At 42.1% G+C, this 26,776-nt stretch overlaps 3 protein-coding genes across 3 annotated transcripts; 1 reads left to right on the top strand and 2 right to left on the bottom strand.

Moving 5' to 3' along the window:
* Positions 1 to 238: 238 nt before the first annotated feature.
* Positions 239 to 11,401, top strand: LOC311053319 (ceramide kinase). Its single transcript, XM_084068782.1, has 13 exons — positions 239 to 657; positions 2,486 to 2,581; positions 3,722 to 3,859; positions 4,432 to 4,560; positions 5,058 to 5,121; positions 5,240 to 5,385; positions 5,492 to 5,566; positions 6,320 to 6,472; positions 7,033 to 7,138; positions 8,358 to 8,461; positions 8,900 to 9,099; positions 10,318 to 10,628; positions 10,854 to 11,401. Exons 1-13 carry the CDS (start codon positions 519 to 521, stop codon positions 10,966 to 10,968), a joined length of 1,776 nt encoding a protein of 591 aa, XP_083924908.1. The 5' UTR covers positions 239 to 518; the 3' UTR covers positions 10,969 to 11,401.
* Positions 11,402 to 12,559: 1,158 nt separating this feature from the next.
* Positions 12,560 to 25,922, bottom strand: LOC311053725 (glucose-6-phosphate 1-dehydrogenase-like). Its single transcript, XM_084069394.1, has 12 exons — positions 25,551 to 25,922; positions 24,576 to 24,613; positions 24,306 to 24,414; positions 23,057 to 23,271; positions 21,201 to 21,359; positions 20,500 to 20,625; positions 20,306 to 20,399; positions 17,688 to 17,874; positions 17,241 to 17,476; positions 13,885 to 13,961; positions 13,707 to 13,799; positions 12,560 to 13,030 (listed from the first exon to the last, which is right to left on the bottom strand). Exons 1-12 carry the CDS (start codon positions 25,665 to 25,667, stop codon positions 12,940 to 12,942), a joined length of 1,542 nt encoding a protein of 513 aa, XP_083925520.1. The 5' UTR covers positions 25,668 to 25,922; the 3' UTR covers positions 12,560 to 12,939.
* LOC311054498 (kelch domain-containing protein 3-like) lies at positions 15,247 to 16,429 on the bottom strand (the record flags this gene model as incomplete). Its single annotated transcript, XM_084070510.1, has 1 exon — positions 15,247 to 16,429. The coding sequence occupies one exon, from the start codon at positions 16,427 to 16,429 to the stop codon at positions 15,335 to 15,337; it is 1,095 nt and encodes a 364-aa protein (XP_083926636.1). The 3' UTR covers positions 15,247 to 15,334.
* Positions 25,923 to 26,776: the final 854 nt, after the last annotated feature.

Below are 26,776 nucleotides of genomic sequence, written 5' to 3'. Positions count from 1 at the left end.
CTATCTATCTATCTGTCTATCTATCTATCTATCTATCTATCTATCTATCTATCTATCTATCCTGTCTGTCAGGTTATGCAGGAATATCCTACCCATGGAGTCATGGACAACCTATTCTGGTTGTGTGAGTCTGTAAGTGTATTCATTTGTATACTTACGTAGTTTCGCTTCTCTTGTCCAATCGGGACACTGAGGCTGCAGCGTGCAGGTGTCAGGTGGGAGGGACTGTCAGGGTATGTTTTGGAACAACACCTATGTTATGACATAGTAGGTGCCACAGAGTGGTTTGGAACTTTCTTTGGACTAGATTATTTTAGCGCTATTTGTGCATCTAACTTGAGCTTTATCAGGTGAAGATGGATAATTAGGATTGGTACGGATGCTGCTGATTGATGAAGATAAAAAAATGGAGTTCCCCCCCAGGATATAGTCTAAAAATGTGATATAAAATGTGATCGTAACAAATTGTTATTGTTGAGCGCAGTAGTGACAGAAGCGACCCTGCGATCGGTGCGTTAATGGACATTTTCAGATGCAGGATGGATCAGAGGCTGGAGTCCAGTTTATGGGTTGGAAAGAAAAGGTACCGGGCGGTGCTGACCGGCTGGTACTTCAACTGGACTGAAGTGGACAAGAAGAATCGCGACAAGAAAACCAGTAAGTGTGTCGCTTTTTCACGATATAGTCTTTCATCTCCAAATATATAGTTGGACATTAATTTAGGCTGTTATGGCATTTGAGGGTAGCGCAACATGTAGCCATGGTTCACATGACGCTCGTCTGTCACACAAGTGTCATGGAACCGAGTGTTCCTGGTTTTAGATTTTTTTACATTTACAACTCTCACATGTACATAAACGTTCAGATTTCAAATATAAAGTGCTAACCCCCATGCCACGGATGTAACAAGTTAAGCCGGCAAAGGTCTAAGTACCTGTATATTCCGTATTGTTAAATAAAAAGCTTTTTAATCCGATTGCCGGCCATTTTCTAAAATAAATTCCGATGCTTTCAATTATGCGATACTACTGGTTGGGAGGTGTATTGCACTCTGATACATTACAAAAAATAAAATAAAACATATAAAATGGTCGCCGATCGGATTAAAAAGCTTTTTATTGAACAATACAGCAGATACAGGTACTTAGACCTTTGCCGGCTCAACTTGTTACATCCGTTGCATGGGGTCAGCACTTTATATTTGAAATTTGAACGTTTATGTACATGTTGTAAATGTAAAAAAAAAAGTATGGTATGACAGTCATGTTTCAGGACTACGCAACATAGAGTATTGTTTCCATCCGTTAACATGGGGCTCACAAAATATGGACGCACGTGTAATTAGCCTGTTCCAACACGCAATGTTGTTGCCATGGGTGGAAAAAGTACTCAGATGTTTTACTTCAGTAAAAGTAGGCTATCAATACTGCAATGTAGAAATACATTGCAGTAAAAGTCTGGAATGCAAAATTTCCTTGAATAAATATACAAAAGTAGGCCTATTGGCATCAAAATGTACTTAAAGTACCAAAAGTAGAAGGTACTTATGCACAGCACAGACTTGTCCCATTTCACACGTTTTCAAATGTATAAAATGTATACAAAAAAATCCTTTGAAAATAGCAGATCTACAAGTGTGAGGTTGTAGATCGGCTATTTTCGAAAATGTGTATTTGAAGTGGTTAAAATACATGTTTTGTGATAATAATCAAAATATAAAAAGTAACTAGTCATAAAGTTTTCAAATAATTGCTGTAAAAGTATAATATTTGCCTCTGAGATGTAGTGGAGTAGAAGTAAAAGTACTGAAAATTGGAAGTAGGCCTACTCCAGTTAAGTAAAAAATACCTCAAAATTGTACTTAAGGACAGTATTTGAGTACATGTACTTATTTTTTACACCACTGGTTGTTGCTATGCACTAAAGCCACCCATCCTGTCTGACAGCATGCAGAAACAAGACTACAGATAGTGAGATAGGCTAAAAACTCTTTGTACACCATAATAAATACACAAGAACTGACCAGCCCACTGCACTTAATCTGTATGAGGCATTGATGATGGCACTGATGATGATATGATGGACCACCTTCACATCAATCTGTTTTTATAAAATGTGAGTAAGAAGACGAGTGCAAGTTGAGGTTCAGATGCAACCCAAGAACATATCCAACAGGAGGACACACAGTCCTCTTCTCTAATATCTTACAGGCGGCCCATCTATGAAGGTACCTACAATGATCTTTTCTCTCAGTTAATATTGATTGATAACAAAATTCAACAACAAAATAGATTTACCTTCCATAAGGTGGAAAGGGTCAGAATAGCTCCAGTTCTGAAAGGTAACTACAATGTAAATACATTTACTCAAGTACTATACGTAAGTACAATTTTGAACTACTTTTACTTGAGTTGACTTTTTTGGTATAATTTGAATGATTTTTCTTTTTTAAATAGATAATTATAGGCTACTTTTTTGATTCAAGTTTCAGTACCAGTGGCTGAATTGATCGGAGTGGAAGATGACCAGGTGGAGATATATCCCCTCAAGTCTGTTGAAGACACAGACAAAGACTTCACAGGTGGGTTTAACCACTTATGCTGCCCTGTTTTATACACTATCAAACTCCCCCCTCCCCCCTATAGCTGATCTACAAGCTCACAACATGTCGATGCGATGGTTGTGAGTTGTGACTGTGAGCTTGTACATCTGGTATTTTTGCTCTTTCTGAAAAGTTTTGGAAGATTTTATGACATGCCCAAAATAGAGAAGCCAGGTTGAAAGTGATTAAGGGAAAATATTAGATGTCACCAACGCAGGGCTACAAGCTGTACTAAGCCAAACAATAAAGTAGCTTTAAACATTGCTCATGTAACAGGCCCTTTATTTACCCAATATCCTTCTTGCCTCCACACACTAGCTTAGCTCCCCTTTTAAAATTTTAATTAAAGGTAGGGTAAGTGATTTACTTTGGTTAAAATAAGTGTTGAATAGCTGTATATTCTGATAGTACTCATTGCTATAGTATGTATAGAGTGTTTATTCAGTAAAAGAAGTCTCCCATGTCTCTCCAGCTCTTTATTAAACATAATTTTCAGTGCTCTCTCCTGATTGGCTTAAAATTTGTCACCTACCTGAAAATGTAATATATTGTGTTTACTAAAGAGCAAGAGAGACCCCTATGACCGAACGCTCTGTAGCAATGATTATTATCAGAATATAGTACTTTAACTTATATATCACTTACCCTACCTATACCTTTAAGCATCAGTAGTGATGTTTTGAGCAAAATCCACTTCATCACATTTTGACATCACATAGTGTACTGGAGCTTTAATTAGCTGGTAGTATAGGTCTACAGCAGTAGTTTATGTCCCAGAGACCAGAGCTAATTTTGCAGAGTGATTACTTTAGGGCTATGACTATCAATTATTTGCTTCAGAATTATTATTATTAGATTACGTTTTTGATTAATCAAATAATCGGGGGACTTTTGTTGTTTTGTTTTTACAAACAAATCACAAATCACTGCAAAAAATATATATATATATGGTTGATGAAATCGATTAGTCTGATTGACCACTTATGCCTATACTTTATCATACAACAGTGTCATACTAAAATAGCTAAAATAGCCATTTTTTATCGATTAAATCTGTTAGGTCGGATAACTGTTGCACCCCTGGTTTACTTTGAGTTCTTTCTTATCTTCCTTATTCAGTTTTTTATGTGAAGCGCAGCAGCAGTGGTGGTTCCTATGGGTTGCTATGGAGACTGGGCCGAATCCAGTTCAGCTGCCCTAGTCGGGATCTCAGAGACCAGTGGACAACACAACTACGAGCTGCCCTCAAAACTCACAGTAAGGTTGCATTCATTTCTTAGCGATTATTCTGTCAATCACTCTTTTGATAAATCAAATCATCGAGAAGCGGGATTGTTTTTCAAATATTTTTTATTGCGTGGCAATGTGCAATGTACTGTAGATCGGCTATTTTCTGTATTTTCAAAGCTTTTTTATAATTACATGGTCAAAATGGGATCAATTATGAATTGATTATTTTATTAAATCATTGATCATCAATATTTTTTTATAACCGTTTAAATGAATTAGATCGATTAACTGTTGCACCCCTAACTCACAGTAAGGATGAGTAGATATTTGGGTCCCATGCTGATCCCAATTTTGGAGTGTCCTGGAAGACCACCAATGTTACCAATGTTTTGACGGACATTTTATCCAAAAATGCAGAATCTTGTAATAAATTTGAAAAAGTTAAACCAGACTTGATCTACACTCATGAAAAACATGGGGTCATGATTTTACTATACATGCCTGACTATTTCCACTATCATTAACAGTCCCTTGAGGGCGGTGTAACTGACCTACAGTGTTTTGTTTGAAACTGTTGTGTGGTTATCTGTCATCGCCAGGCCCTCTACGGCCTCACAGACTGTTGGTGTTCATCAACCCATTTGGAGGAAAGAAGAGAGGAAGAAAGATCTACCATTCTGTGGTTGCCCCCCTGTTTGAGCTGGCTGGTATCAGCTGTCATGTCGTTGGTAAGACAAGACAACGTACCTCTGAGACACGTTACATACTGGCCTCCAAGATTGTATAACGCTTTAAATCAGGGGTGTCGAACTTGCGGCCCGCGGGCATTTTGCTGTGCGCGGAGGTCCAATGCAGCCCGCAACATGATAGAAAAAAAGTAAATTCATAATACCTCTAATGACACCGCTGCTTGGCTTCTTCCAACAATAGAGGCAGTTATCCCCCCACTCCCCCTCGCCGCTGACTGTACCTGTGAAAGTCTATGGTGGCCAAACTTGTTCTGTGAGAACAATAGCCAAGCCAAGGCCGTGGCCATGGTCAATTGGTTGACCATGGCCTCTCTCACAATGGAAGCTTGTTTCCATGTAACTTTATCAATTTTGAATGGCTTTTAATGGTTATTGTGTGCTTTTAAATGGTCGCAATAAAAATATTAAATTCACATATTCAATTATTCAAAGATGCTTGTAATTTATTTAGTAATTCCTTCGCTTCTGTTGTATAGTGACTGAGCGGGCAAACCATGCCAGAGATCACCTACTGAAGAAAGACCTGACAGGCTTTGACGGGTAAGACGTGTGTCCATGTGGGCGTAAACAACACAGTGGAATGAGGAGCATTACAGCTGAACTGCACTCACTGGGAGAATGAATTTATGACAGAAACTCCTGTGTTTGCTCACAACAGTGTGGTATGTGTGGGCGGGGACGGAATGTTCAGCGAAATACTGCACGGTCTGATTGGACGGACGCAACAGGAGGCGGGCCTTTCGGAGAATGATCCCACCGTGACTTTACAGCCCTGTGACCTTCACATCGGGATTGTTCCTGCTGGTAACAGATGCTTTGAAGCACACACCAGTATATTAGTCCATAAATACATGTTTTAAAAAATGTAGCTTTGAGTGGCACTTTCATCGTGTTGTATTTGTACCTACAGGCTCTACAGACTGTGTGTGTTTTGCCACAGTGGGAGTGAATGATCCCACTACGTCAGCTTTGCACATCATCATTGGTAAGAGATGCTTATGTTCAGGGTTCGATTTGTGAAAGAAAATAGAGTGGGCTTCAATTTTTTTAACCACTTAATCCCTACAGGTATATACTGTACTTCTTGTATTACCTGAAAATGTAATATATTGTGTTTACTAAAGAGCAAGAGAGACCCCTATGACCGAACGCTCTGTAGCAATGATTATTATCAGAATATAGTACTTTAACTTATATATCACTTACCCTACCTATACCTTTAAGCATCAGTAGTGATGTTTTGAGCAAAATCCACTTCATCACATTTTGACATCACATAGTGTACTGGAGCTTTAATTAGCTGGTAGTATAGGTCTACAGCAGTAGTTTATGTCCCAGAGACCAGAGCTAATTTTGCAGAGTGATTAATAGAATAGGTATTCTATTTTTGAATTGAAAAATTAAATTTGGCCCAAAGTATGGGTTGTCAGGTTTAATGTGGTTAAAATATGTGATCTTATCAAACATAAACAGATTCTACAGTCTACATTTCCCAAAAGGAAATGCATGTATTTAATTCAGTCTAAGCACATTCCCCCCTTGCCCCCCGCAAATCAAACCCTGGTTATATTTCCCTTGCATATAACACTACATCAACATTTCAAATAATCCCCACACGGACTCAGTTCGTTCCTGAATGATTGGAAAACACTTAAATCTTACACTTGAACCCTTCTTCCACGCTGAGAGGTCTAGACTCACTTATTTGGTCTTCTGTGTTCTATAAAACACCCTGCAGGTGACTCTCAACCTCTGGATGTGTGTTCTGTCCACCACCCCTCTGCTCTGGTACGCTACTCTGTGTCTCTATTGGGATATGGCTTCTACGGAGACGTGCTGGCAGAGAGTGAGAGACACCGCTGGATGGGGCCTCTCAGATATGACTTTTCAGGTATGGCGTGCCCGAGAAGTCTGATCTACAAGCTCGTTTTGCGATCTTGTAGATCGGCTATTTTCACTATTTACTATTCTATTTAGCTTAAACTAGGGACGGCAGGATGAAAATGGTTAATGCGAGGAATGGATATGATGGCATTTGTTTTGTAAAGGTTATATTTTTGCGATACTTCTGCATTTCTAGTCTGTACATGGCAGAGATAGCGTGAGAAGAAGATCAGGTGACATGATGCACAAAATATGAACCTGAGACTGACAACAATTATGTATTATACACGCTGGCTGACGCATTAGGGCAGCCCTGATAAAATGTAAAAATATTCAAAACTTTTCAAAAGATTTTTCAAGATTTTTCAAAATGTTTTGAAAACAGCTGAACTTAAAGTGGTTAAGCTGTTCCTCCTCATTTTGCTGGGGACCCCCTGGAACCCCCTCAATGACCCCTAGCGGTTCCCGGACCCCACTTTGACAACCGCTGGGTTACTGTACATGACTGTTTCAAGTCTTTGAAATTGCGGTGTATACAGAAAGTCTTTCTGCTTCTTCTCTCCTTAGGTTTTATGGTGTACCTGAGTAACAGGACCTATGCAGGCATAGTTCACTACATTCCAGCAGACCAGCCCCTCTCCAGCCCCAGGGACAACACACGCTGCCTGTCTGGGTAAACAGAAATACATAAAATACCTATAAATTATTATAGGTATGTTGTTTAGATAGATGCCAAATTTACCTTGTTGCACATACACTCTCCATTTAGGCATTTAGCAGACGCTGTTATCGACTTACAAAGTGCAAGGTTGGAGTAAGCACCATGAACCTTTATCACAAGGAGTTAAAGTCATACATACCATAGCAAAGGTATACATACAGTAAATCCTCCAAACGTACAGTAAAATCCTCCTTTAAGAATGTGCATTTGTACACTCTCAGAGTTAAATTAACACTCAGAATGTAATAGTCTACTGTAGCTTGTTTCTATGCTGTACAGTGTATCTACTGTATATTTGTATTGATCAAGTCATCACTTGTCACTATGACAACAACTAGTCAGCCTCTTGGTACTCCCCCTTGATACTCTAATCACAATGAAAATGACCTATTTCGTTAGTGTGATGGCCAACACCATGTTTAGAATGGACAGTGTTGTGTTGGAAGATTGGAACACATTTGTGAATTGAGGGAACACCTATTGATGCCCAATCCTAATCTATGATGTTTTTTATGACGAAAGATTAACCTAGTTTTCAGGACACAGTCAAGTCCCCACATGGGAATGGTGGAAAGTGTTCTTGGCAGTTGCATCATAATTGCATGAGTGCCCCAGACATGGTCTGAGTTCACAGTTTGCTCATCATCCTTGTTGCCACATGCAACAGAGACTCAGGTGTTGGGTTTACCTTAAGGAGGGCAGGAACCATGCCAACGCTAGGGGAACTTGATCTTGAAGAAAGATGAGCTAGAGTGTGAGAGTATTCACGTGTCTTTGTCTTGCTGTCACTGAGTAGAAGGTAGAAGTAATGCATATACAGTAGGAACGGAATCCAATGTAATTTGGTTTGTTATCCAGTGCTTGTGTCAAGTGCAGCCTAAAATCTGATTTATACTTTGTCTTACAGCCGATCTACATAGCCGATAATAGCCGATTTAGAAGCTCTTCACAAGCTAACCTACAAGTCGCCATTCAATGCACTGTGAGCTAATAGATCTGCTATTTTGGGCACGCGACACTGTAATACAACGTAGCACGACGTGTCTCCAAGCTAACGTGTTGAATCGCAACACATTGTTTGCTTGAACATCAGTTCTTGTCGGCAAGAGAAATGGTCATGTGATGTAGAATTATTTGGGTGTCTCACTGAAAGATGTTTATGTGTGTTTAGGTGCAGCGTGTGTTCCAGGAGTACAGAGAAGCTGTTTCCCCCGTCTTCAGATTGTGGCTCACTGTACAGCTCCCATTACAGCCAAGTCAGTAATGATTCAGAAGGTAACAAGACAAAACAGAATGACACATATTCTCACTCTCAAATAGTACGATAGTGACTTCATGGGACAAATGTGACCAAACGGCAAACGCTTGATGTGACGGGGGTCACATCAAACGAGCAATGAGAGGCACCGCCGATGGCGCCGAGCAAGCCGTTAGGCGAGCGAGTCCCCGTTAGTGGTGGGACAAAACGTTCATTTCAGTGAACAAACGATTTTGTTCATGTTCATGGCAATGATCCGTTCAAATGATTCCCGCTGTCTGTCTGTCGTGGGAACAGCCTGCCCTCCCGTCCTGTGTACGAGGGGAGGGGACTGCCGAACGTTGCGAAGTCCGCTCACGTGCACACACACATGCACGCATACAATTAAAGCTAGACATTTACAAGGATCAGTGCTATTTTCCCATCTATCTCTCTATCTCTCCATCTCTCTCCAGCTGCTGGATGGGTGAGAGTGGAGGGCAGGTTCAGGTGTGTCGCTCTCACATGTATGTCCAGCTCCTGTCCCAAAAGTCCTCTGGGTCTGTCTCCCTCTGCTCACCTGGCCGATGGGACAGCGGACCTCATCCTGGTGCGGGAGACTCACCCACTAGGTTTCCTCACCTTCCTCCACAGACACACCACTGCAGAGGACCAGGTACTGTATAACGTCTGCCACAACATTGTGACACTGAAACAGGAACACGTTATCTATAGATGTACAGTAACCGATAAATAATCTGTTACTTGACATTATTATGAAGTCCACGTAGCAAATAACCTAGACCCTTATAGAAAGTTAAAGTTGTTTTGTTCCATAGACCTGCTGTTGTACTTTAGAGAGGCTTGGCAAGCATTACATACGGTTGGTAAAAAACAATCCGTATCTGTTAAATGTATAGGTTTTACGTGTAGAAATAGTTAAATACCCACCCTCTCACCACACACACCAAGGTGTTGTTGACTTTCCAAATGTATTGATGTTGATGAACATGACAGAATCAGAAGAATCTGTTGGCCAAGTATGTTCACATATGAGAATTTGGACTTGCTCTCATAGAAGAAAAAGAAAAAAAGAAAAGAAAAATGTATACAGCAGTTGAGAGTAGATACTATAGTAGTAGATCCTGTAACACCGGCAGGATAGCTTCCAATCGATTGGCTAGTTCCACCACATACTTCAGACAGGTATCTCATAGCCTGGACTTCAGGCTATGGAATACCTGTCTGAAGTATGTGGTGGGATACCTGTCTGAAGTATGTGGGACTCACTATCCCTCCAGGCCCTGGAGGGACAGTGAGTCTGAGATTATGTATTCACAAAAATTCTATAATATATTTGTCATTGACACACTGGAATAATATAGGGGGTAATATAGAGGGTTTATTTCTTTGGCCTACTGGCAGCGTGCACAAAAGGTTTTATAGTGATCGGCACGCACGCACACACACACACACACACACACACACACACACACACACACACACACACACACACACACACACACACACACACACACACACACACACACACACACACACACATACACACACACACACACACACACACACACACACACACACACACACAGACACACACACACACACACGGAAACATAACGTCCACCTCTGCCTTGGGCCTGGAGGATATAGATATATTGTAAGAGTAAAGTATAAAAAAGTATATAGCTAAAAATAGGAATACAAGGAGTTTATCTAATATACAGTATTCTTAGTATTCTCATTTCTCATTGTCATATAAAAGCCTGCATATTGTGGAAATGCAGACCTCCCCCTAGCTGTGAGTGTCAGAGCTACATAACAACGCTATTATTAGGTAATATCTGTATCTTCTTTGTCTTTTAACATGTCTTAGTTCGACCTGCCCTTTGTGGAGGTTCACCGCGTGAAGGCCGTCCGTTTCTCTCTCCCTCCGGGCGAAGAGGAGGACGAGGATGAGGAGTGGGCAATGGGTGGAAGGACAGGTGAACAAAACAGCGAGACCAAGAGCAGCGATGGATCCCAGCAGCATCTGGCAGGGTGTGAGGCGGAACGAGGGATGGGAAACGACAAGAAGAAGAAGCAGAAGAATGAACTACTTTGTGGACTGTGCTGTAGCAAGTCGCCCTCAGTCTCCGTGTGGAACTGTGATGGAGAGATCCTGCCTTTCACTGACATTTTCTGCAGGTGAGGGATTGATCAAAGTTTAATAGTTTGTGCTGAATATGAGGTCAGATACTAATGTCACTGGGGCCAAGGACAGGCTTGAGAGACCTTGAGAGATCTCTTACGGTTTTGTAGTTCACTGTGGAAAGAAGCGTTTAATTGAATTGATGGATGCACCCAATTCTATTTGTAGATAATCAGCATGCTGCCAGTCGTTCATCTGCCATGCTGTATTTTCTCCCTTAGGATCCATGGTCAATTGGTGCGTCTCTACGCTCGGGGCATTGAGGACGGAGCAGCTATCCAGAACTGTAGAGAGGGGACCAGGAATTGCGAAGGGATTCGTGTTCTTCACAACTAATGTGTGTTCAGTTGTGCAGTAACTGCGTCACCTCATTAGTGAATGATGATGGGATAATGTGGGTTTAAGAAAGGGAAATGGTGAATGTATCAACGCTGTAACCAACCAAGCCTTCGGTTTCTGTAGTTATCTGTCTTGCAAAAAAAACGATGATTCAGGTAGGTTTTAGCAACAATATAAAACCTATTAATTGTGTTTATTTATTCTGAATGTCTGTGTGTTTGATATGGCTGATCCATGATATACGTACTAATGATAGACTTTATTGTGATAATGTTTTCTACACAAATGTGTCACTTGAATTTGATTATGTACTGTAGTATGGTTTTTGCTGATGTCAATATATTTATGTTATGAGTGTCCAAGTCAGTGACATTGTTGCACATGCTAACGGAGACCAAAAAGCTATTGAATAAAAGCATTTTAAAGACCACATTCAGTTAATCCTTTTAATCAAAACAGCACATCACACAAGGACAGACATCCTTTCTATTTCATGATGTGACCATTATCCTTGGCCACAGTAACACCAGGTAACATTGGATAATCGCATGTAACACATGTTAACCTTTGGGCCGCTCTCCTTCCTTTGCCTGGCAGGTGCACAGAGCGATCACGCTGTCTGTCATTTGCTGGTGTGTGTGTGTGTGTGTGTGTGTGTGTGTGTGTGTGTGTGTGTGTGTGTGTGTGTGTGTGTGTGTGTGTGTGTGTGTGTGGACGGGGGGGCCCCCAGCTAGGCCATGTACCTGGTAGAGACAGACACGGGAAACAGTATCAGTCAGCAGCAGAGAGCTTAAAGCAGACGCAGGGGTCAGGGCTGACTAACTGGAATGTACACTCACAGTCTGGTGAGGAGGTAATGATCATTATGTGAAATATAGTTCATGCAATACAAAGGAAACGTATCAATATGTTTTTAAGGTGTTCAGCAGTGTAAATTTGAGTTGAGATCCAAACTTACCTAAATTAAGTTGACTGTTCAAGTTCCTGTCTTTTCCCAGGTCTGTCTTTGTACAGTAGGTAACACTTTATAACCACGAGTAATGGTCAGAAGAGAAACAATTTGTACTGTACATACTACTGAACCAGGCCAACCAGATTTCCTGGTCAATGTAATATCACTTCAAAAGGACAATACGGTATGCTGTAGAACAGTAATCGGTGTATATCATTATAAATGAATGTTGACAGTAAACACTGGACTGCTGAGAAGCACAGAACACAGTCCTTGGCATTCACGAAACTCCATGGCAATGGCATTCCACTATCAGAGAGTACTGCCTGATTTGTACTAAAATAGCAGCTCTACAAGTTCACAGCGCATCACATTGCGACACATTATGAGCTTGTAGAGCTGCTATTTTCGGTGTGCGACACAGGCGTTCAACTAAGACTAAATGTGTATACTGTATGTGTATAATGTATATATGTATAACATACCCATTAAAATCCTTCATTTAACTCCTCTTAAGGGTCCATTTTAACACAGAGTGTAAAGAGCAATTCACACTCACTGTGTGCCTTACGCTGGTTAACTTAGGACTCAACTCAAATGTATTTGTATAGCCCTTTTAAGCAATGACAGCAGCCGACTGTGAGTGGAAGCGCTCTGTGAAGGCCTTACAGTATGTGCCACAAGGCACGAAGTGGATAGGTAACAGGTAACAGGTTTAAGCAATGACATCCACAGTAGTGAGCATAAAGTACAGGCACCATTATGAGTGAACTGCAAAATGTAATTTATTCAGCCATGCTATTTCAGACACACAAGGTAAACACACTGATGGAATCAAGTTATTGCAATGATTTTACATCTCCAGAATCATACTTTGTGGCTTAATCTTTGGGCAAAAAGCAGTGAGCTTTCTTTCCATGCAGTGGGGTAAAAAGCAGCAGTGAAGGATTGAAGTGAACATCATTCACTGTAAGTTGTAAACAAGCCTACACTTTGGTTGCATATGTGTGTAATAATCATGCAGTGTGGGGTTTCACCCACTTGTATCTTCCTTCATAGCGGAATCCCACCCTCCTGACAAGGTCATCCGCTTCAATAGGACCACGACTGACAAGACAGAGAAAATAGGATACATATTGTATATATGAATCACAATTAGGTGTAGGGGTGCAACGGTTAATCAAACTAATTGATTTAATCGATTATGAAAAAGACATAGAATTTCCAAAATACCAAAAATATCAGATCTACAAGGTCACAACAAGTCACGATTCGACCCGCTGTGAGCTTGTAGATTGGCTATTTGTCTGACACAGTTGTAGGCGATGACAAAGAATCAATCAAGAATCAATTTAGTCGATTATAAAAAACAATTAGAAGTTTTTCACATTCATTCGTTGATATATTTATACGTCAAAATTCATTATTCACGCGCCTTGATTATTCACATAATCCAAAAAAGTATCGATGAAATAATCAATAGTTGTATCCCTAATATACTTTATTTATCAATTGCTATGATTGCTTTGATTCTGTGTTTCAACAGACAAGGCGCTGACACCCTGCATGCGTCAGACGCACGCATTATCATCAAACACACCCATTGTGGCCACAGCCGTGCTGGAAGCATCGATTGGACATGTAAAAACCTGTTGACGCAACTCTCAGAGCTTGGTTCTATTTTGGAGTGTCGAAGCGTGGCACAGACCATCCAAAATGAGTTAGAGCAACGCAGAAAGGTACACTCTTTTTATTTCTTGAAGCACGACAGTGACATACTTACCCTCCATATATGTAGGGGATGGGACGTATCTTCTCTTCCTCTATTTGATGGAGGAGAGGGGTGAGGATTCTCCAGGCCTCCCGCAGCTCATCACTGGGACAGAGGGGGGAGTCAGAGGGGGGAGTCAGTAGTTTAGTGGGAAAGTGCTGCATGATGACAAAATACAAAGATCACTTACCTGCGAACAAAGTGCATCTGACTGCCACAGAAGACATCCAGTATCAGCCTCTCATATGCATCTGGGAGCTTCACATCCTGGGGAATGACACATCAGACCCACTGTTATTTGCATCGGCCCTTATGCATTACATAAGAGCAGATACAAGCCATATTACGACATAAAAGCAAAAAGCAGAAACGCACTACATTTTTTTTAAAGATCAAAGAGTTAGATGTAATATACAGTAAAGAAAAATACCTGCACACTAGATAGCTACTCCAAGATTTAGAGAGGTTTCAACATAACCTCATCCATATACAGTAAGTCCAAAATGTATGATATAATGTGACGTGGTGGGTCACAGAGTAAGAGCTAGAATCCTTCTTGCAGCTGCCTGGGTTAAAATCCAACCTGCGCTTTACTGCAAGTAATCCCCCTTTTCCTTTTTTTTTTATATATTTTTTATCCCACGATTTTGTAACCCTTATTTTTCACCCGGTGCCAATTTTCTAAGTGATCCTGGGCGCTACACTCCCCTCACCAGCCTAGGGAGGCCAGGGCCGAGCTCATGCCTCCTTGCCTTGCTCTTGCCTCCATCCCCCTTTTCCTGTCTCTCTGTTCATTGTATCTATCTGAAATAAAGCATTAAATGTCCAAAAAACAAAAAAAACATAACAAAAACATTACAGAGCAGCAGCAAAAAAGAAAGTGTTAAATACGACACAAACGTCTCTTGGAGAGGGTTAACTGTATTTGTATTGTTGTGCTTGTATATCATGTGATTTAAACTCAAACCAAAAATAAAATATTAAAAAAAACAGCAGAAAAACTGCAAAGGTCTCTACTTTTGCAGTCATTCTCATCTCCCATTCCAAAGTTCTTTTCCTTTACAAACATGTTTCCTGTAGTTCTTCTATGACTGTCAGTTCTTTTCCCAAAGCATCTCTTTACTTCGGAATTCATTCCTGATGAAGATTAAATGGGTGTAGAGGTTTGTAGCCTGGTATCCAGCCTGCTTCGCTACGTTCGGCGGACTTTTTTTTCTCTCTTCGCTTCTCAGTCTGGAATGCCTCCTATCTCCAAGGGAGGCGGGACATGACAAACGTTTCGAGTCGTGCCGTGGCTTCTGATTGGTCTGTGGTGCGGGGCGGGACAAAAAAAACAGTGTGATCGTCGTGATTCGTCATTTGTTTGAACAACATCCAATCAGCAACGACGTTGCCTAACGTAACATATGTAGTTCCAGTGTAGTTCTGTAAAACGAGTCAATGGGGTGCATTCCAGACTCAGAAGCGAAGAGAGAAAAAAAAGTCCGCCGAACGTAGCGAATCAGGCTGGATCCCAGGCTAAGAGGTTTGTGTTCTTAGAGATCTTTGAAGTCATGTCTAGCCATGGGGCGTTTCATTTGGTAGTAGAGTTCTCTATTCTCCTGTATAATGCTGCATAGTTCCTGGTTCCTTGAAGTGGGCTACGTAATTTGTTCTGTTGCTGTTGTCATGACTGCCAGTTCCCACCTGATGCTGTGTGGGAGTCCCGACTGCTCCAGACCGTAGTGCATAACTGCTAGCTTGCATAACGTCTTCAGACTAGGACTTAAGTCTAAGATGTACAGATCATCCGTTGTGTATCTATATCCTCCAAAGAGGATGATACGATCCCCCACCATGCAACAGCACATATTAGTCATCCTACACGGGCCTTTCCCTTTGGGCTCAACCTTCATCCAGGAGAATGTCTCTGGATTGAATTTCCATAGATCATTAAAGGTCTGGACTAAAAGAAAGTTATGGCCACCAAATACGTACAATTCTCCATTGAAGGCAAAGGCTGAATGACACGCACGTCTTTTTGGAAGAAGCTGTGCAGAAGGCATGCCCAGCCAGCAGTTGGTCTCTATGTCAAACACGCTCATGTCATTGTGGTGGTCAGTGTATGTCCTTTTGCCCCCATATACAAACATCTTTGTCCCGATGATGGTGGCAGAGTGACATGATGAAGCAGGTGCTGGCCTTCCTCTGGTGTTGATTAAAGACCAGACCATTGTAGTGGTGTCCAGCTTGTAGATGTCATCACTGTCAATGCATCCGTTTGGCCGGTTGAACCCACCAAAGATATACATGCACTTCTCCAAGACACAGGCCGAGTGCTCGCGCCTCATCTGTGGAGCAGTCCCAGACACCTTGGGCTTGAACCATCTGTGGGTGTCGACGTTAAATGCATAAAGCATGTTGCAGTTGTCCCCCCTGACAGTAGACTGGTTGTCGTGCTCCTCTATCTCAAAATTGACCATTCCCCCCCAAAGGTAGATTGTGTCTTCTATCAGCACAGCTGAGTGGCTCATGCACATGGAGGGAACCTCGGGGGAACGTTCTCCATTTCTGGCATTCAATGGTTGCAACTTCATCCAGGTTAAAGACACTGCGTTGAAGACATGCACGTCAATCTGATCCCTGCCGTTGGAGTTACAGTAACCTCCAAAGGAGTAGACCTTGTGTCCCACTGCCACAGCAGCATGGTTGAATCTCTGTGGTCCTCCTTTCACATGCACCATCCATAAGTACATTGCAGACAACTACGGCTATGTAAAATAATGAAATTCTATTGTGCACACTTCCTCTTATATTGATACAGCAACACAAACATCACGTGAAGCTTGGCCAGTCCATGAAGCCCAAGGGGTTGGTTGGGCCAATCAAGGAAGCTGATGCCTGTTGGTCTCCTAATATAGAAATTTGATCGCCCTCGCAACCCCAGCACAGGAAGGCTCTTTAAAGACCAGCTGCAGTGGATTTTTTGCTATGCCTTTATTGTGAAGTTTTCCCCTGAAATGAAGGCTGGGTGTGTCTCTGCCAATCAGTATAAGTCGACCGTTCCATCCCCTCGGGAATGGGATTGATGGGATCTAGCTATTGTGTTTATAATGTCGGTTACAGTTGGTTTACGACGGTCTCATAAGGTTATAGGGCACAACTAGCCATCACCTCTCATACGTTGCTCTGGATAAGAGTGTCTGATAATGCCTGAACTGTAAATCCGGCATGGTAGCATGCTAATGTCAAAACATTGCAAAAAGCAACTATCCACTGCAGGTATTCCTTATGTATTATTGTCTGCTCTGTACCAAGCACTTGGTACACTCAGTTTATTGGGATGTGCTTACACTTCGTTTTAGAAGAGATTTCACAAAACAATTCTACCTTTAAATGCCATGTACTGTAAGGACACACATCTGTACCAGAATTACATTTGGTGGGACAGGAAACCAAACAAAAACTAAGGTAAGGCTTTTTCCCCTTTCACTTCTCATGCTGTTACTGCATTTTGACTCTATAGTTCTTTAGTTTTGTGTCTTCGTGCACATAAGCCTGGGGTACCTTGTATCTGCTGCGGTATGTCAGGTCCAGCTCTGTCTCCTCTGGGCTGAAGAAGACCCCAGGTTTCTTGGTCATCATCTTCAGGTAGATGGCCTCGTCAGGCTGCACTCGGACCACCAACTCGTTCCTCTGACAGTGCAAGTCAAAAATGTCCCCCGGCACGTCTGTGAACTGGAGACGCACTTCAGCCTTACGTTCATTCAGAGCCTTCCCACAGCGCAGGATGAAAGGAACACCTGAAGAGCACATGAATGGACGGCAGACGACAGATGGATTGGTGGTGGGACAAAAAAGACAGAGATGAAGGAAGCAAAATACTGCAGCAGTCACATAACAAGCCAAATATTAACTCTAGTAAAGTAAGGATTAAATATCAAATACAGTATATTGAAAGAGGAAAAAGTGCGAAAAAAATGATAACAAACAATTATGGATGCCTGCCCATACCGTCCCATCTCTCATTCTGCACGTAGAGCACCGCTGTAGCAAATGTCGGTGTACAGGAGTCTTTCGGGACAGTGGGGTCGTCTAGGTAACCAAGCTTGGCCTCGCCCTCTCCATTTGGGTCCCCCACATACTGACCCAACACAACATCTGACAGCACAACTGGAGCGATGCACTTCAACACCTTCACCTACAGCACAGAACAGCGGAAAGACAGGAGACTCTGGTTACTTATCCATCCCTACTAGTGATGCACGGGTCGACCCACTTGCAGGCTATGGGTCAACATGTAAAAAACTAAATAAATGGAGCCTCGTAGTCTCTCCTCTCTCTCTCGCGCTTTCCTGTCTTTCGCCCAGCTGTACAGCTGTTTTGAATTTATCTTTGGACATGCCATGAAATGTTGTAAGTCACCGTATCTACTATGCATTGTTTGGTGAATGGTTCAGCACCACTCTAGTCACTAGACTCTAGTGACTAGAGTGATGTCCTTGGTTTGTCACGACTACTGCTACAGTAACAGTATGGAGCGCCACACATATAGCCATAGGCTATTATTTTGTCATGGTTCACAATTGTGATGAAGGATGTCTGTGAGGATGGGACATCAGGAACACACTGGTCTGGTTTGGACGACTATGGAGAAATGATCCTGTCCAGAGAATTGGTTCAGAGAATACATTTAAATCAAATCTCCAGTGCAAGGAGGTTGTGAAAGTGTGTCTTCTTACTGCTTTCAGATTCACTCATGCACACAATCACAAAGGATAAGTAGAAACCAAATGGTCTATTATGGTTCCGAATCTGGTGCTGACCTTGCACGTCTCTGTGGCGTGTACTGTACATGCGCTCCCGACCTGTTTTCTATTAATCTAGGAGCACGCACCATGCTTTCATACAATGTTGATGACAATGGGGCTTACATAACCTGTTTGCGCTACAACAAGAGTATGTGTACTAAAGGAAAGGTGTGTGTGAGTGTGTGAGAGAGAGAGAGAGAGAGAGAGAGAGAGAGAGAGAGAGAGTTACTTGCTAAATGACTAAATAGTAAATTGATTGTACATTTTACAAAGAGAGCTGGAGGGAGCGAAAGAGAGTCAGAGTTCATGTCGGAGGTGTTAGTAGGTAGTAGATGCTGGTCACTGAGGTAGATTTATCCCTATGCACCCTTAAGCACCATGGACAGCGACGCTGTCACAAAATGCAAGCCATCCACGTTTTAAGCCCTAATGAATATAACAATGGTTCTTACTAAGAGACGTGGACATTGGCTTTTTAATAAGACGGACAATAACAATAAATACTCCCTCTCTCTCGCTGGAAAGCTGGAATGGACTAGTTAGTGCGGTGTAGGTCGACACACTTTGAATCATAACTTTTGATTGACTACTGATAAATACATAACTGACACAAGGAATTCTTAACAGTGAGAAATCTGTTTAGAATTACTGTACGTGCAGTGCAGGATCTGCGAGGACATCATTGTATCGTGGCTATGGCATACAGTACCAGCCCACAAGAACATAACACATACTGCTTAATAATAAAACATCTGTCTCATTTGCACACAGCAAGTCAAGACCAATTTCTTCTTTACAAAACACAATAATAATACACAAACTCATCAATATTCGTTCATTCTTAATGTCATGGGGACTTGTTTTGCAGCTAATCAACAATAAAGAAATGTCAGAAATGATGACTCATTAGAAACCTTCATTAGCCACGTCTTCTCATTGTCCTTCAACCTACCATAGCCTACTGTACTGTATGTACCTCAACCCCCTTTGCTGTGTCAACTATTTTTGTATTTTTGTAACCTTGCTGATTTGCACTGTACTGTTTTTTCTTATCTTTCTATTTTTATGTTCTCCAAATATTTGCTTGTAAAGTGTGATAATGCACTTTAAATAAAATAAGTAACTTGAACTAGAACAGAAGACTGGTGACTTGTAAAAACAATAATAATACTGTGGACCAATGACCATGTAAGCAGCTGTAAAGCTGTTAAGCAGATCAATAACACAAGTTGGAGAGCATGCGTGTGTGCGTGCGTGCGTGCGTGTGGCATACATTCCTGCACAGGTGCATGGAATTATGACACGATTCAGAAGTCGTGTGCGTGTGTGTGTGTGTGTGTGTGTGTGTGTGTGTGTGTGTGTGTGTGTGTGTGTGTGTGTGTGTGTGTGTGTGTGTGTGTGTGTGTGTGTGTGTGTGTGTGTGTGTGTGTGTGTGTGTGTGTGCTGGGTGCACAAGGGTGGGATATTAACCCTGGCTAGATAAAGGGAGGGGCTAAGGTTACACAAATGGCACAGCTATACAACTGTACTTTGTACCTTCCATATTGTGTGTGTTCTTTCCGTTTCAAGTTTCCTTGTGGATGGAATGTGCTATAGAAGTACAGTTTGACTTGCCTTGAGATGGCATTACTGCACACTAATCTTTGTATTATATATTATATTATGTATTATATATATATTTTAAAGGGAACATTTGTAACTGAAATCTTGGGGGTCCTTGACATGAACCACTAATATAGATTTAGGAGACATTTGTAGAATCGGCCTCTGGTCTTAATAGGCAAAAGACAGTGTGCTGTCTTCTACTGAGCACAGTCCTACCTTCTCATCCCTCACATCATCAGAGCTGGTGGAAGTTGGTTTCTCCATGGCTACCAACGAGAGCATCTGGAGGAGATGGTTCTGCATGACGTCACTAATTCAGGTAATAAAAACAGAGGGATAAGACTTGAAAAACTTCTACAGTAAGAAGGGAACATCTTTCTAAGTTTATGTATTATAAAGGGGATTCTCACCGAATGATGCCAAAGTCATCGAAGTACCCGCCACGGCCCTGAGCGCCAAACGGCTCCTTGAATGTTAGAACTACACAAGCCACATTGTTCCTGTTCCATATAGGGCCAAAGATACGGTTTCCAAACCTGGCAAGGAGAGAATAAAATACAACAATGAATGCCCGGAAAACATAAAGATAGTATAGAGGGAGGAGGGCTATGTTCTTTAGGATCTGAACATTTTTAATCTATCACGTAACTTTGGGGCCTATGGACGATTGAACAAACACTATAAGCAAGTATGAGTATAAAACACTTTCAATGTTGGATTCGCGGACCACCAGGAGTCCAAATGGACCCTTACAGGTAGTGTACAAATGCAAACAATGGAACATTATGGGTCCATTTGGTTCCATTTGTACACTCTAAACCCTGAGGATTTTACAGTGTAGGGTCCCAGAGATTAAAACTAGGACCAGGAGACCTGGTACTGCCAGATCCCTAGTGGTTGAAATCTGAATGGCCGGGCTTCGCTTGACGTGTAGTGGAAAAGAGGGACAAAAGAGGGACGAAAGAGGGACAGAGGAAAAGAGGGACAAAAGAGGGACGAAAGAGGGACAGACAAAGCCTCATGTAGGCCGACCCTCTGGGTCTGGCAAAAAAATTGAGAACCAGCGGTATAGAAGCACCAGGAATGACTTTTAGCATCGATTATACACTACCTGAGCACCATGAGATTCTGGACCATCTCCTTGCCCAGGTAGTGGTCTATGCGGTAGATCTGGTCTTCTGAGAACAGGGAAGACAGATGGGCTGTCAGTTGGTGGGAGCTCTGGAGGTCGCGGCCAAACGGCTTCTCCACAATCACTCTGTTCCAGCCTCTGATGTTCACAGACACAGTAAATTAGAGCCACGTGCTCAAGCAGCATGCAAAATCACTTACACTAAAAGGCCAGTCCACACCAATGGAAATCCTTGCAACTCCTTGTAACACGCAACTACTTGCAACTACTTGCAACCATTATCCCCAATGGCAGTTGCAAGGAGTTGCATTGGTGCGGTCTGGCCTTTAAAGGAGTAGTTCACCCAAAAAATGACTTATTCAATTACACATCGCATGAAGCATTGAATTCATGGAGACTACAAAAACTAAAAGATTGCCATGAATTCAATGCTTCATGGGGTATGTAATTGATAGAAGATAATAAATGTTTTGGGCGAACTACCCCTTTAAGGATGGCGGGGCAATATGACATCAAATCAATCTCACAAATATTTCAAACGTTAGCCTCGACTACGATTAATAAACTGTTATTAAAAAGATTCGATAGTGAAAATAGCTGCTCTACAAGTTGACAATGTGGCATGCGTTCGTAAATCACCCCTTTTCGCTATTTTTGTAGGCCACCATTGTACAACGAAGTACAGGGTTAAGTGGTTAATACGTTGATTCGTTGATATAGTTGTTTTTTGATAATTGTTTTCATTTCTTATTATAAGAGAGCCTTCTCACAGATTGACAAACAAGTCACTTGTTTGTCAATCTGGGAACCCATCGCCAAATAAAAAGGAAAAACAGCACCCTCTGCAGTTTTTTACTTATTAATTTGGCTCTGGGCGGAGCTGAGCGGACGACCCGTGCTCAGGGAAACCAGGGTTTTGGTCTGCCTTCAGCCTTTCACTTCGGTGGTGCGGCTATGTTTTCATTCCCACTAACAATATTTCTCCACAGAACACTCACACCATTTTTCCCAAAGAACATGGATCGTTTTGGTTATAAGCCCACTTGTTTCTATGATGAAAGAGCAATTTAAAATGTTACTAACTTTCCGTGGTTTTGTCGGCTTCGAGGACGCTATTGTTAAATGAGTTTCGGTTTGTTTCCAGTGGGGAACGAACGGCACACACGTAAATCCCGGCCACTACATTTGATTGGGTAAAGCGCGGCCTGCTTCCTGATCTGATGGCACGCCCACTTGTAGCCAATGTGCACGGGTTGTCAACACGACAGATTCAAACGCAGAGCAGAATCTGTTCTTGAGAGATTACTTGTTTGTTTACTTTTCAGGCACTTAATAAGCCCTGAAGTGGCCTGTATTTATGTATATAGAGTTGGCTCTGCATGATCATCCTACAAACTGTATTTGTATCTGTGTCTTATATGCATATAGCATTGGTCCTTTCCTGGTACCCTATGAATAATATTGAGTCTTCATTGTTAGCTTTCTAGGTGATGACAGTTGGCACCCGTATTCATTTGGACTTGATTGCATCATACACTATTTATACCTCACTTCCTGTTGTCTTGACACCACGTTGAGGAAGACCTGTTAGGTTGAAATGTGCCCGTTGCTCTGAGAGCACATGTGAAAAGGACAATAATTGTGTGCTGGCTGTTCTCTCGATTTCATTTCTTATTATAAGAAATGTAAAAATTAACCTCAATTAACCTACATGAGCAAGATGAAGTTATTGGTTCAAAATATCAGTTTTGATATTATTTTCAGTTAATTGCCCAGCTCTACACTTAATTTAATTAATTGTATCATTTTATTTAATCTAATTTACAGACACTGACTTAGTCATGCAGTGGGCTTTGAGGTTTGAGCTGATGTCGTGGTAGACGCTGGGAGGCAGAGCCAGGTAGAAGAGTCGGTTGGCGTCAGCACCCCTAGGCAGGGACGCCAGGTGAGCATTAAGCCGAGAGAATGACTCGCCGTCATCATATCTGCCTCTCAGGTAGGAGTTCTTACTAAAGAAGGCTGAGAGAGACTCACTGTCTTCATCGGTAACCTGTGAGAGAAATGGACAGATCCAAGTACAGTAAGTACCACATGAACAACAAACACAAAACAGTCAACATCTAAAGTTAGCGAAAATATTGCTTTGGGGCTCCTCTGCAGCCTATGTTAAGACAGGGGTTCCCAAACCTTTCTATGCCAAGGACTCCCAAATAGCAAAAGTGTGTGGCTGCTGCCCCCATTGCGAAATGGCTTAAAAAAACACAAACTAGCAGAAACACTTTTTTTTTTTACAAAAAACAAATTGCCAATAATGACATGCCCAAAATAGGGACGCCTGGTTGAAAGTGGTTAAACTGGCACAATAATCTTATGAATCGAATTTGAATTGAAATTACATTACTATACCCCCCCACACACACTTTCCAATGAACCCACCTGCTTCTGCTGGGGGCCATGGCCCCCACTTTGTGTGTTGCGTGAGCGTGCATACTGTATGAAAATATGCAGCAGCACACAATAGTCAACGCTTCAATTTGTATGAACTTTTCAGAAAACCGTTTCAATGTGTTCCATGGATGGGAACTAGGTCGTCCTCAGACGACCTAGAGAGAACTGAGAAGCCAGGTGGGGAGAGGGGGGGGGTGGCGATCTCTGTCACTGCATTAGTGACTCCTACAGGTTGGTCAGGGTGCTTGTTCAGCAGGGAGCTGTGGAACTATATAAGTGATGGCGTGTTCCTCCAGGTACTGTCCGGTGCAAAGAAGCGGCTGGCGACTTCATGAGTATCGGAGGAGACTATAGCCTCCCAACATGACCAACTGTAGGGGTTAGCAGTGACAGGGACTACACTGGAGCAGAATTGGCATAACGTCTAAATGAATATATAGAAAACTGTGTTAACCACTTCAAACCCTCTATACTTAGCAACCTGATAGCTGAGCGGGGTCAGCTATGTCCACTCAGTCCACTCTTTTTTCCCTCTACACCAAATAGATAATGTATAAGTTGACAATGCATCGCGTTGTGAGCTTACAGATCAGCCTTTTGGAAAATGTTCCCCCCAAGGTGGTTAAGGAACATCACCTTCATATTAGGCAGACATGCCGTCTTGATGTCCTCCACAGTCAGGTTGGAGCGTGCAAAACCCACAAAGTAGGTCTCTTCTGGAAGCAGGCCATCTCTGAACAACCACCTAGAGAAAATACAGATACCCGTAAACATTCATTCAAAAGCAATGATGCAAAACACTGGGCGAAGGTCAACCAGTGACGCTCGATGGCTACAGGGAACACAAGATAACAAAATGTTATTTTTGTCTCCCATTCAATATAACATAACTAACTCTCTTCTTACCATAATGTGGGGTAGATCTTCTTCTTTGCAAGGTCTCCCTGAGTGATCGATAAGAAAAGCAAAAAGATACATGTTCATCAGCACTCCAGATAGTGGTGCAGGCAGTCATGTGTGCTAGGACAGAGTCCAGAAAGTAAGTAAACCTGAAACTGAATGGTCATAGTGACTTGGGGGTGGGGGGGGGGGGGGGGTCGGGGCTTGGGATGGGCCCACATAGCATTGAGTAATGGGCCCACATAGCATTGAGTAAATGTGTAAATATTTCAACACACCGACATGATTCTGCAACTTCTGAGATGCAATGTCATTTTATATAAATTAATAGTCATTGGTTTGCAGATTAACAAGGAATTAAAATGCAACAAGGGCATGATTTAAGAATCATAAAGTGAAAAAAGAAAACTGCATTTAGGATTTTTTTACCTGGGATTTGTGATTGGATTATGGCCAGTAGAACAGTGTGAAAAAAATGTCTAGCTGCCCTAAAATTATCACTCTCTTTCATCGCTGGACAAAGGAATGGGCAGATGCAGCACATTTCAGTCAACATGCACTCACTGGAGGTTACCACACTGAAATATTCCCCATTGAATTGCTCCCCTTTGTGGCTTTGTGCAAACTCAATAACCCGTTTCTCCCGTCCTGTCCCCTTGTCACAAAGTTGACACTGTTTAACCCTCTGTTCGGAATGCAGAGTAGATGGAAAATAGGATGGAGGCACTCATCTCCTATGGGGCCGAGAAGGCCAATTCAAACAAATAAAACAGTTTCCGTAAGAAAACTATGTAACAAACACAGTAGATTAGGGTTTATAGGATCATTCCCATGAGCCCCAGATAACACGCATTATGGTGAGGTAGGAACTTACGTCAACTCGTCACGCAGTCATTATCATACTGTATATTTTAGAAATACACAGAGAAATAGACATAGTTCACACGGCCATAATCCTTGAAGTTGAAAGGTCGTACTCACAGAGGCTCCCAGTATGATGAAGATGTGTGTGTTTGAGTGACTGGATGGTTCGTCTCCATAGAGCTCCCGCCGCAGCTGTCCAAACACCTCAGAGCGAGTCAAAGCCTCCACACTCATCTTCTTTTAGGTTGTGTTGTCTCACTCGGTCCCCAGGCGGCTCTCCTTTCCCCGTGGTCAAACTACTACATACAAAGTATGTGGAATTCTCAACTGTCATCATTGCATTGCAGGAAAAAAGAACCCAGTGAATCATTGCTGCCACCTATTGTTGTAAAGAAATAATGTCTTGGCATCACTCAACACTTCCTTGACTTCCTGAAAGCTTTGTTCTATGCTGGGAGTTGTAGAAACAGGGTTCTGTCCAGCCCTCACCACGACCTGGTATTTACTAAGAGTGTTAAGGGACAACTCCCCACGATAATTCACATTCCATCAGACCTGGTTTGACAACTCCAGAGAGGATTCTTCACCACACACTCGCACACAATTCATTACAGTTGAGGCTGAAATGGCATGAAGGAATGGCTTCCGCCGCCACACCACTCCTTTGATAAACATACTGTACATTGTGCTGGAAAGGCAAATATTAACTACCAGTCCCACTAAGATAATATGCTAGGACTTATTGTGTGAACAGCTCTTATCAGCAGATAAGCCAGATAAGTATGCATCATAACTCAGGTTATGAAGTTGTATGTAGAGAAATTGTATTAAATGGTGCATTTATATAGCGCTTCTATCCGAAGCGCTTTACATTGATTGTGCCATTAACCCATTCACACACACATTCATACACCGATGGCGGAGGAAACCATGCAAGGCACCAACCTGCTCACCGGGAGCAATTAGGGGTTCAGCGTCTTGCTCAAGGACACTTCGACACTAACTCTAGGGGAGCGCCCCAGCCCGGGATCGAACTGGGAACCTTGCGGTTTTCCAGTTCACTCTACCCGGCCACTCTACCCCTGAGCCACTGCCGCCCCTATTACTTACAAGTGGCCATTGCAAGTAGGTGGACATCAAGTGAGCGTTTTAAATTCTAGTCTGTAGCATCAGCAAGCCTACAAACGTGTTTGTATTACTATATGTGCTTTGAATGTTCTATACTTTCAGACCATGCAACGGGTACATTTGTGCATTTTATTAGCCACTTGAACCCTAACGTCCCTATTCTTTCAATCGGAAAAAACAACCCACAAAAACAGCTCACAACGCATCACAACGAA

This window comes from Gymnoscopelus microlampas, assembly GCF_963454915.1.
Source record: "Gymnoscopelus microlampas genome assembly, chromosome: 10".
NCBI classification, from domain to species: Eukaryota; Metazoa; Chordata; class Actinopteri; order Myctophiformes; family Myctophidae; genus Gymnoscopelus; species Gymnoscopelus microlampas.
Note: the sequence above shows the minus strand (reverse complement) of the source record. Positions and strands in the feature narration are given on the sequence as shown.